Here is a 12,732-nt window from a genome sequence, read left to right on the forward strand (position 1 = left end):
CAGCAGCTGAGAGAGCAGCAGTGTACTCGTCTTTGGACGCCCAGTGTATGACACAGGAGTGCGCCCGCAAGGTAACCCCCTCATGAGAGAGCTTCCCAGAAGGGGTTATTTAATGCGAGAGCCACAGTGGGACCCCAGAAGAGGACGATCGGGGCCACTGTGCAAAACAAACTGCACAGTGGAGGCAAGTATGATATGTTTGTTATTTAAAAAAAAAAAACTTGAACCTTTAATATAACTTTAATTTTGAACAATGCACTGTTACAGAAGTGTAACAACACAGCCAGACTGTAGAACCTCACAACACATGCTGTGCACTGTGGTGCATTTAAAAAATAAATAAAAAAGTACATTTGCAAAATTTTGGGAGCTGCAATCATGTTTCAAATGAATGAGCTGCCTTAAAGTGGTTGTAAAAAAAAAAAATTAGTTAAGCCTTCTATCTGGTACAATAAAAGGATGTCAAGTCATCTGGGCCCAGTCTTTCCACGAACAGTTAATCCAGCACTGAGAAATCCTCTCTGCTTTTTCTTGCTGGGTTGAAAACCAACAGATGAGGAAAATTTGTGTCACCACACCCCCACTGCTGTGACTGACATATGAGGTATTTCTCTCATGCACGAACATGAGAGCAGGGGGGAGTATGTCCAGCATACCAGCATCAGATCGCACCTCCTGGGTATGCTAAAGTCATGTGGTGACTTCCCCGAGTTTGATTGGATGATACTCGTGAGGGTATTTATGCCAAGTCGTGAGCGAAAATTCTGCCGTGCCGTATTTTCTGATTTCTATGGATCAGCTGTGAAAAGCCACCTGTGGCAGCAATTCTCATACACACAGGCGCCAGGTAGCTTTGACATGTAAACACGCTCTACGGACTGACGTGCGCACACTTTCCTAAGAGGAGGGAGGAGTATAGAGATGGAAGGGTAGTCCTGTGACGTCACGCCTCCTGAACTCTGGCATTGAGACCCGCCCACCAATATCAGATGTTTACTGGGCTATGGTTGCCTTTGTTTTATATTGCATGCCCTGTGGGTTTACATCCACTTTAAAGCAGTGCTCCCTTGAATGTGCAGTAATACAATACATTATCACACAAAACAATGTAAATAGTTTAAAAAAAAAAAAGAGCTTCCTAGGCACCTTTGTAAAATGGCATCCAGGGCCACATCTGCCTTCGAGGAAACTTTCCAAGATAAAAACACTTGAGCGGGCATTGATGATTGTTTTTAAACAGTCATGCCAAGGTTGGTTTTACTTTTCCTTAAAGGGGTTGTAAAGGTAATTTTTTTTCCTAAATAGCTTCCTTTACCTTAGTGCAGTCCTCCTTCACTTACCTCATCCTTCCATTTTGCTTTTAAATGTCCTTATTTCTTCTGCGAAATCCTCAATTCCTGTTCTTCTGTCTGTAACTACACACAGTAATGCAAGGCTTTCTCCCTGGTTTGGAGTGTCGTGGTCCTCCCCTCCCTTGGACTAGAGGAGAGTCAGGACACTCTACGTTGCAGATAGAGAAAGGAGCTGTGTGTTAGTGGGCGTCCTGACTCTCCTGTAGTCCAAGGGAGGGGGCGAGCATGACACTCCACACCAGGGAGACATTTTCTTACAAGAGTGGAAAAGGTGCAAAATAAAGTATACATGCATACAACCACAATAAAAAGGAGTTTAAAGGAGAAATAAGATATTTAAGATCAGAACAGCGAGAACGGAAAGATCGAGGGGGCGTGGCCGGACGAGGATGGCGCTGGACGTACTCTGGATCAGCTCTGATTGTGGAGATCTAATCTAAAGCCATCCTGCATTGGTACTGTAATTTGGGTGCCCAAAATACCCTCATCCAGTGCCCGGGATTCTCCCTGTACAGTCCCATACCTTTTTTAGCTGCCCGGGACGTCTGCCCACTCATCGGTGTGATCCGAGGCCTACTCCCTCAAAGGAGCTCCATCGCCATCTTGGGGCCTAGTGAATTGCGGACGACACCGCGATCGAGTACGGCGGGGACAGCGGACCGATCGGTTCACCCGTCCTCCTTCTCCAGCGACATACTGCTCTGAGAGGGGTGCCCGGAGCAACCACCCGAACGGTGACTGGAGGAAGCACCCGCTCTTCTTAACGGAGGCCCTCTGACGCACTCATCAATTGAGGTGACGGCACCATCTTGTGGCCTACGCACTTAATGCAGCATATATATAATTTTTTTTTTTTTTTTTTTATGAGGTAAAAGCTGCTGGCTTTTGGATAACTTTCCTCCTAAAATCACCCTCCAGTTCCTAAAAGCTCAGTGTGGGGGTTTAAGCAGTATAAATTACAAATATTTGCAAGAGCCTGGCAGCAACCCATTTTTTTTTTTAAGGCCTTCTCCTCAGGGTCTTAATAAACACCCAGGATCCATATTACCTCACGCCTGTGTGAGAAACAGGGTCTGCCCTGTTATTAATATTATTTGAAGCATCTTGGATGACTTTCTTATGCTGAGGTATTTCTTCGTTAACTAGTTACCTAAATATAAGAACTGACTGTACGATTTTTTGGAATTCGTCTATTGAGGTGACAGCGCCATCTTGTGGCCTACGCACTTATTGCAGCATATAATTTTTTATGAGGTAAAAGCTGCTGGCTTTTTAATAACTTTCCTCCTAAAATCACCATCCAGTTCCTAAAAGCTCAGTGTGGGGGTTTGAGCTATATAATTGATATATATTTCCAAGAGCCTGACAGCAACTTTTTTTTTTTTTTTTTTTTTATTTAAGACCTTCTCCTCAGGGTCCTAATAAACACCCAAAGATCTACAGGATCCATATTACGGCGGCCATCTTACTTCACCCACTGTCTTACCTCACGAACAGTCCTTTCTCCTCAAGGCTCAGTGTTACTTCCCCTTTGCCCTTCAAAGTGGATGGAACTTTACTTTACTTTAATAAATAGTGTCCTTTGATAAATACTTGACACGGTTGAAAGGGTGTCAGAGGCTGAGAGGAACCCAAAACCATCTTAGAATCTCCAAGGGCAAGAAGTGTATAACCATTATTTTAACCGATTTCCATGCCATATGATCTGACCAGATACGGTGCTCGGGGTCGGTGCTATACACTGATGAACTACTCTGAGGTAATTCCTACAATGGAAACTTAATGAGGTATACCTGCTCACCGTCTGATGTGTGTTGACAAAAACAGCAGACTTTACCACAAGTATGACACATGCATGTTACATAATTTGTGGCATTCTCATGATGCTGGACTTCTCACTGTGCTCAGTTAAATGACAGCTGAGTCTGGACTGATCATTGGATTGATACCAACTGTCTGTAGTTGATATGGTGGGGTTGCTCCTTTAGTGACTGTTATAGGACTGTGCTGCTGATGTTATAATAGATTGCGGCTTAACGCCTGTTGATACAAACGCATTATTGCTCTTATTATACATGAAGGGGAAACAGGGCAAGAAAAACAAGAATTCAGTCATCAACGAATGTCTTTTTAATATGGGAACCCCTCCCCATGCAGGTACTCAGACACCTACTGGTGATTCTATGTCCAGCGAACAATTCTCATCTCAATTGCTGCCTACCACGTCACCACCTTCTTTGGGTTCAACCACGCCTACAGCTCTATATTCCTCTGTGGTTAGGGGGGGGGGGGTAATACCTACAATGGCTGACCACATGATTCCTGTTGTGATTCCCTCTCAAAACCCTGTTCATGTAAATGCTAACAATGAACTTGCTCCTGAAGTTTCTTTCAATGTTGCTGATCTCTATAACAGGATCTCTGAAATGATGGAAAGGGGTTTAGCTCATACGGCCGAGAAAATTACTAAAGATATTAGGACAGACTTCCAATGTCTTGGCAACAGGATTGATTCTGTGGAACATAAATTGGACACTAACGTTTCAAAAACTGAACAACATGATGACCATATCCATTTCCTGCAAGAACAACTGGAGGCCGCTCAGGCTAAGATTGATGATTTGGAAAACAGGTCAAGAAGAGAAAACTTCAGGGATCGGGGTCTACCTGAGTCCATTATGGACGTTCATTCAGCAATACGAGACATTATGAGAATCCTCCTTCCATCTATGCCTGATATAAAATTGGAAATTGATAGGGCTCATAGATCATTAGGTCCACTAAGAAGAGATGGTTTGCCCAGGGATGTGGTGGTCAAGCCTCATTATTTCTCCACCAAGGAGGACATTATGAAACGGTCCAGACAACAGGAGAATCTTCAATACCAAGGTAATAAAATACAAATATTTTCTGACATTTCACCATATACCATTCAGAGAAGAAGAGCGATGAAACCGTTATTGTCTGCCCTCATTAACAAGGACATCAAGTATAAATGGGCTTTCCCCTTTGCCTTAAAATTCAATTATAATGGTAGAAACCATGTAATACATAGTTTCCAAGAGGGTGAACGACTTCTGTTTGATCTGAAAATTATATCTCTTGAACCTGCCATGGACACTACTTCACCTCAAGTTCAATCTGCCAAGAGGAACACTCCTACTAGTCCGACTCAGAATCCACGGAACAAGGTCAAATACAGGAAAATTGGAGGTGACCAAGTCCCCTGAATATTGAATAGACTTACCCAGGACGTATCTCTTATTCTTTGATTCAGATGAATTGTATCCCGGATGCTTTTTGAAAGAAAAAAAAAAAAAAAAAAAAAAAAGACTCCGGGATTGCATACCTAGTTGAATGCCGTTTTTCTTTAGATTTTTCTCTTTTTTTGGGTATCCTCTGATTCAAAATGCCTTTTTTCTTGAAAATTGTTTTAAGATGTAATTTTTTGATTTGTCGACAACTGACGACGGTGAGGTATTAAACCTCAACTTATCTCTTGTGTCGACACTTTGTCGACCCAATGGGTAAGAATATAGTCCTTTTCTGGGACTATGCTAAAATTTCTTGTTTGAATGAGGGAAGGAGAATCAATCTCTTCCCCCATTCTTGGTTACGAATTGAACTTGCACGATCTAATAGTTTGTTGTGCACAATGTTTTGTTTTTTCTTTTTTTATCTCTTCTTTATATTTCTTTTTCTTTCTTCTTCATGTTCTCCTCCTCTCTTCAGCCTGCCTGCCATTGTTCATATTCACGGTACTACTGGTGATATCTATATGGTCCTGCCTGTCCGTAGATGTTGATGAGACTTATGGCTGGATCGAATGATGTATCTAAACCCCTTAGTGTTGTTACTCACAACACTCAGGGGTTGAACTCTCCTATTAAGAGGCGCAAAGCCTTTCAAGTATACAAGTCTCTCCGTGTAGATGTGGTTTTCCTTCAAGAAACCCACTTTCCTAAACGATATAACCCCTCCTTTTTGCATGCCCACTTTCCGTTATTTTATCTTGCTAAAGCAGAAAACAAAACTAAGGGTGTGGCCATTCTGTTTTCTAGGTATTGTAATTTTAACCTGATTAAAGAATTTGGAGATCCGGAAGGTAGGTTTCTTTTGCTACAAGGTACCCTTGATGGAAGACTGTACACATTTATTTCTTATTATGCTCCTAACAGAGGTCAGAAAAAGTTTTTCTCACAGATGCTTGATACCCTCCGTCCATATATGGAGGGGATCATTCTTATGGGTGGGGACTCTAATCTAGCTTTTGATGCAGGATTGGATAAGTCCAAACCTTCTATTAATGGAATCATCAGACCAACTAAAATTAGTTTACAAGTAGCACGCATTCTACATCAGTCTAGATTAACTGACATCTGGAGGGAGTTGAACCCCAACACTAAAGACTATACTCACTATTCTAACCCTCACCATTCTTATTCTCGTATAGATCATATATTGATCTCTAACCATCACATCCCAGCTGCCATTAAGTCTCATATAGTTGATGTTCCTTGGTCAGATCACTCGATAGTTCTTTTGTCACTGAGGAGAGAGGACACTTCTCCTAAAGTGTCTCATTGGACACTTAATAGGTCTATTTTGAAGGATACTGTCTTAATGAAGGATATTGAGCGATCTCTTCTAGAATACTTTGAGCATAATGATACAGATGATGTATCCCCTGAAACTTTGTGGGCTGCCCACAAGGCCTCTATCAGGGGCAAAATTATACAAGTGGCCGCTAACCTCAAGAAACAAAGGAACCTGGACATAAGGAGACTGGAAAACAACTATTTAGACCTCCGTAAAAAACATAAATCTGATCCTCTTAACTTTCCAATTCAGGCACTTGATGCAGCTAGATCTGCCTTGAATTTGGTACTTACAACTAAAGCAGGGGAAGACTTGAAATGGACTGGTGCTAATTTCTATAAATTTAAAGATAAAATAGGCCCAATGCTAGCTCATAAATTGTCACCTAGATTTCAGTCACGGACTCTCCCTAAAATAAGAATGAGTGATGGTTCTTTCACCCTGAATCCTAGGAAGATAATGGAGGCCTTTCATGACTTTTTTTCTAAGCTTTATACATCCGCTGCTGATTTTTCTTCAGAGGGAATGGATGATTTTCTGGACAATTTGAAACTTCCTCAATTGACTGAAATACATAGAGAGGTGATGGAATCTCCCATATCCGCTGAAGAAGTATCGTTAGTGATTAAAAACCTAAAATTAGATAAAGCCCCGGGCCCTGATGGGTTTTCAAGTGCATATTATAAAACATATTCGAGCATTTTGACACCCTACATGGTTAGATTTTTCAACCACATGACCGGTGGAGTTCCCATAGACAGGCAACTTAATTTGGCCTATATATCGGTTATCCCTAAGCCAGAAAAGGATCATAGCCTGGTGGAAAACTATAGACCAATATCTCTTATTAATAACGATCTTAAGATACTCACTAAGATAATGGCCAATAGATTGTCCTCTTTCATCGGCCAGTATGTTAGTAAAGATCAAGTAGGCTTCATCGCTGGAAGGCAAGGTCCTGATCAGGTTAGGAGGGCTGTAGATCTGATTTCTATATTGAACTCGGGTTGGACTGGTGATACTAATCAAAGGGGAATGCTTCTTTCTATAGATCTTCAGAAAGCATTTGACTCAGTATCATGGCCATTCATGTTCGGAGTGATGGAACGTTGGGGGTTTGGCACGAAATTTCTTGGAGTATTATCTGCACTTTACTCTCACCCTAAAGCTAATATACGCTTTCAGGGTATTTTTTCGGAACCTATTGAGATTCATAGGGGTACTAGGCAGGGCTGCCCTTTATCTCCCCTGATGTTTGCAATAGTTATGGAATCCCTGGCTATAGCTATTCGTGAAAACTCAAATATCAGGGGAGTTAGGTGTGCCAAAATGGAGCATAAATGCGCCTTATTTGCAGATGACCTTTTACTGTTTTTGACCGATCCAGACACGTCCCTACCGGAAATATATTTTCTTTTAGACAAATTCTCTATGGTTTCAGGTCTAACTGTGAATATGGCCAAGTCTAGGGCCCTCAATGTTTCTCTCTCTGAATCCACGGTTTCTTTACTAAAGAAAGATTATGGATTCAAATGGGACACCTCTTATATCAAATACCTGGGTATCTATTTGACCCCCAACATCCAAAATTTGTATTTGGCCAATTATCCCCCTATGTATAGAAAACTTGAGAAAGATTTGAAAGATTGGGGTACTCAGAATATAGGTTGGATTGGTAGAATTAACTCGGTTAAGATGACTCTTCTCCCTAGGCTTTTGTATCTTTTTAGATCATTACCCATACCGATAATTAAAAGTCATCTAAAATCTTTTCAAGGAAAGATTACCAAGTTTATTTGGAACAATAAGGGTCCACGCCTTTCATCTCGCACTCTCTATAACTTGCCTGAACAGGGTGGTCTGGGTGTACCCAACTTATTATGGTACTATCAATCAGCGAGATTGGCACAGTTATCGGAAACTTTTCTTAAACATGAACGCCCTGACTGGTTAGATATAGAAGAGCAGGCGACCCCGAATCTAACGATAGAGGAGTTGATGTGGAGTCCTACCAAGAATAGGCCTTCTATATTATCTCCGACTCTTTCTCAAACCTTAGTTTTATGGGATTCACTTAAAAACAATCCCTCTCTAATTTCTAAAGGCAGGCCTTTATCAAGTGTTTTTCTAGACCCACTCTTTGTTGCTAAAATTTATATAGATTCTTTCAAATGGTGGCATGATAAAGGGTTGTATCGTATAGGTCGTTTTTTTTCACGCTCGGGTCCACTTCCTGAACAACACTTCATTGCCAAGCTAGGTCTTCCTGTCTCAGAAAAACTAAGATTTTCTCAACTACATGATTATGCACAAAGCCTATGGGATAGTGACTCGATCTCTGGACTATTGACACCTTATGAAAGTAATTGTGATCAGGGTTTGATCAGGAAGGGAAATATTTCCATCATTTATCAATCGCTTGCTAATAATTGTACCAAATTACCTCATATGCTGGCCTGGGAAAAGGAACTTAATAATACGTGGGATTTATCTGACTGGTGTAATAACTATACTAGATCCATTAAAGGATATGTGAATATATCCCTTGTAGAGGCTAATGTAAAAATTTATACTAGGTGGTATTTAGTTCCTGTTAAACTGGCTTCCATGTATCCGTCAACTTCGCCCCTATGCTTCAGAGGTTGTCAGGGATTGGGGTCTATGGTACATATATGGTGGGAATGTCCCAAAATACGGGGATACTGGAATAAGGTGTTTAACATAATAAGACGAGTCACAGGCTGTAACTTACATCAATCCCCCACTATTGCTTTACTTAACGGAATGTTACCCCAGACCTCCAAGGTTACTAGAAAACTCATCTTATACATTCTGACGGGTGCCAGGATCACAATAGCAGCTGCGTGGAAAAAGACTACTGTCTCCATCCGGTATATGAAACAAAAGGTTACATGGATTATGGAACAAGAAAAGAGGGTTTGTTCCATGTTGGATATGTCTACTCTTTTCCATGAAATATGGGAACCTTGGATGAAATTTATGGGAATATCTTTTACCCCGTGAAGGCTGTGATGACATTTATATCCTGATGATGATGTTCATTGGCAGGCAGGCTGCCATATCTTTTTCTTTTTCTCTTTTCTCTTCCTTTCTTTGATTTTTCTTTGATTATATCTCGTTGTCTTATCTATGAGGATGGAATCCTCGCTATTTCTCATTCTCAGTGTGTTATGTTTAGGAAAATAAATAAATAAATATTATAAAAACATTTGTATTTGCCTATGTTTAGGTTATTAAAGGATTACACCAAACTTTTGGGGATATTAGGTTTGATGAGGGTTTTGAGAATATATGATTACAGAAACCGGTGGGTTTTAGTAATAACTATTGGAGGGAGGGAGGGGGGATTGAAGGGGTTGCTTGACCTCTTGGACACAGACAGTTCCCGTTGGGGGTGTCGGAGGGGTTATTGTTTTCCAGAAATCCTATCCTTTTTTCGTTCCGTGAACTTAGGTCTAGTACACCCATGGGGGTTTTTTCTTATATATAATTTATTGTGTGGCAACGGTAGCCCTAAGGGATCCTATAGCATATTGAATTATTCTTTTATTTAATTATAAATTATTAGTTACACCTAATTTTTCTTCTGTGCTTATACAAACTGTTTTACTCTCACCGTATGGTGATGAACATAAGAAATGGATAGATATGATGGACAGTTACTACGACAAGAATGTCTAATATGTGGAGTAATGCACTTGCTTTATTGTTTTTGTATATTATTGACTTGTATACTGCTGTTATAGTACAAATGTATGTACTTTTATTGAAAATAAACTTAAAATTGAATGAAAAAAAAAAGAACAGCGAGAACAAGCATATAGCATGGAAGAACAAGAAAATAAGAACAGGAGAAAGAACCTGCGAATAAGAGGACTCCCTGAAAACTCCCAGAAAGAAGATCTGGTAGAAATAATGGGAAAAATATTTAACCCACTATTGGGAAACGTATGCCGTGTACACGATCATTTTTCGGCATGAAAAAAAACAAAGTTTTTCAGCATGTAGAAAAAACAAAGTTTTTCCAATGTCATCATTAAAACGACGTTGCCCACACACCATTGTTTTGAAAAAATGCTCTAGCAAAACGCGGTGACGTACAACACGTACGATGGCACTATAAAGGGGAAGTTCCATGCGGATGACGCCACCCTTGGGGCTGCTTTCGCTGATTTTGTGTTAGTAAAAGACGATTCACGCTTTTTTGTCTGTTACAGCGTGATGAATGTGCTTACTCCATTATGAACGATAGTTTTACCAGATTGAGCGCTCCCGTCTCATAACTTGCTTCTGAGCATGCGCGGGTTTTTAACGTCGTTTTAGCCCACACACGATCGTTTTTTTACAACCCGAAAAACGACATTGTTTAAAACGTTGTTAAAAAATGCAGCATCTTCGGAAAAATTTTTTTTACGTTTTTCAGAACCCGAAAAAATGATGTGAAGCCAACACACGATCATTTTAAATGACATTTTTTAAAAACAACGTTTTTTTCATGCCTAGAAATGATCGTGTGTACGTGGCATTAGAAATAAATGCTATAAAAATTGGAGTCTATAGATTAAGGAGACCCATGGGAATCCCAGTAGAAAGTCCACGGGACATAATAGTAAGATTCGAGAAACTAGAGGAAAAAAATCTAATATGGAGAAGTATGAAGGGAAAGCCCCCATTAAAATATGAAGAAAAACTATTACAAATCTTTCCGGATCTATCACAAGATACTTTAAAGCGGGAGTTCACCCGAAAAAAAAAAATTTAAGATTAGATTGAGGCTAATTACGGGAAGCACAATCGGGTGTTTTTTTTTTTAAATCAATGCAGTACTTACCGTTTTAGAGATAGATGTTCTCCGCCGCTTCCGGGTATGGTCTGCGGGACTGGGCGTTCCTATTTGATTGACAGCCTTCCGACCGTTGCATACAGCGCGTCACGAGTTGCCGAACGTCGGTGCGCAGGCGCCGTATAGAGCCGTTCGGCTTCTTTCGGCAACTCATGACGCGCTGTATGCGACGGTCGGAAGGCTGTCAATCAAATAGGAACGCCCAGTCCCGAAGACCATACCCAGAAGCGGCGGAGAACATCTATCTCTAAAACGGTAAGTACTGCATTGATTTAAAAAAAAAAAACACCCGATTGTGCTTCCCGTAATTAGCCTCAATCTAATGTTAAAAAATGTTTTTCGGGTGAACCCCCGCTTTAAGAAGAAGGTGGATGTTAAAACCTCTGTTGAAAACTTTACAAGAACATGAGATTCAATATAATTGGGGGTTCCCTGCATGTCTGATTGGCAAGAAAAATGGGCATATAGTAAAACTCAGGTTTGTAGAAGAAGTACAAGAGTTCTGTGGAAAATTGGAAATCCCAGTGCCAGAGGCTTTAAGGGGAAGAATTATGAGACAAGAAGAGGAAACACAGGATGAGGAACAGTGGCACTTGGTCTCCAGGAGGAAGACATAATAGGGGGAAAAGTAAAAGTAAGGCCGCGTACACACGATCAGTCCATCCGATGAGAACGGTCCAAAGGACCGTTGTCAACGGTTAACCGATCAACCTGACTGATGGTCCGTCGTGCCTACACACCATCGGTTAAAAAAAACGATCGTGTCAGAACCCGGTGACGTAAAACACAACGACGTGCTGAAAAAAATGAAATTCAATGCTTCCAAGCAATTTTAAAGCAAGTTCTAATTTTTTTGAGTGAAGGTTAACTGACCGATGGGGCCCACACACGATCGGGTTTGGACCGATGAAATAGGTCCTTCAGTCCGTTTTCATCGGTTTTGACCGATCGTGTGTACGCGGCCTAAAAGTTGTGTTTTTTTTTTTCAGGAGGAGCAATGGGGGCGGGAGGTAAGGAGAATAGAATAGAATAGAAACGGACATTAGAGGAAGAAAAGGGGGTTGGAGACCTGGACTTCCGGAGAGCTCTTGAGCCATCTCCCTATATACAAAGGAGGTGGGCAATAGCGCCAAACAGTACGCAAAGGAGGAAAGGAAAAAAGAAGAATGGATTTGATAAAATTTATAACGTACAATGTTAGAGGGTTAAACTCTGCACAGAAGCGACATATGGTGCTACGGGAAATAGAAAGGGCCAGATTCAGGTATGAGATACGACGGCGTATCTCCAGATACGCCGTTGTATCTCTGAGTGTGCGGCGTCGTATCTATGCGCCTGATTCTTAGAATCAGTTACGCATAGATTTGACCAAGATCAGACCGGCATAAGTCTCTTATGCCGTCGTTCCTTAGTTGCAATTTTACGCTGGCCGCTAGGTGGCGCTTCCGTATATTTACGCGAGGAATATGCAAATTAGGTAGATACGCCGATTCAGAAACGTAGGTCCGCCAGGAGCATTTTTTTACGTCAGGCTTTTTCCGGCGTAAAGTTACCCCTGCTATATGAGTCGTATCCTATGTTAAGTATGGACGTCGTTCCCGCGTCGAATTTAGAAAATTTTACGTCGTTTGCGTAAGTCGTCCGTGAATGGGGCTGTGCGTAATTTACGTTCACGTCGAAAGCATTGGCTTTTTGCGGGTTAATTTGGAGCATGCGCACTGGGTTACTTTCACAGACGGCGCATGCGCTGTTAGTCAAAAACGTCATTTACGTGGGGTCATGTTTTATTTACATAAAACACGCCCACCTCTTCACAATTTGAATTAGGCGCGCTTACGCTGGCAGATTTACGCTATGCCGCCGTAACTTAGGGTGCAGGTTCTTGGTGAATACAGAACCTGCCTCACTAAGTTACGG

The 12,732-nt window shown here is 41.2% G+C and overlaps 1 protein-coding gene across 2 annotated transcripts in view; it reads right to left on the reverse strand.

Moving 5' to 3' along the window:
- NEMP2 (nuclear envelope integral membrane protein 2) overlaps nt 1-12,732 on the reverse strand; it is a 72,512-nt gene that overhangs the window by 50,122 nt on the left and 9,658 nt on the right. The window contains exon 1 of one of the 2 annotated variants that reach the window (XM_040357172.1): nt 1,147-1,263. The exons of the other annotated variant lie outside the window; for it this stretch is intronic. Coding sequence (XP_040213106.1) covers nt 1,147-1,174 — 28 coding nt within the window. The 5' untranslated portion in view covers nt 1,175-1,263. Of the gene's footprint in view, nt 1-1,146; nt 1,264-12,732 lie in introns of those variants that run through there. 2 annotated transcript variants of the gene reach the window in all.

The sequence above is a fragment of the Rana temporaria genome, chromosome 6 (assembly GCF_905171775.1).
Source record: "Rana temporaria chromosome 6, aRanTem1.1, whole genome shotgun sequence".
Classification (NCBI taxonomy): domain Eukaryota; kingdom Metazoa; phylum Chordata; class Amphibia; order Anura; family Ranidae; genus Rana; species Rana temporaria.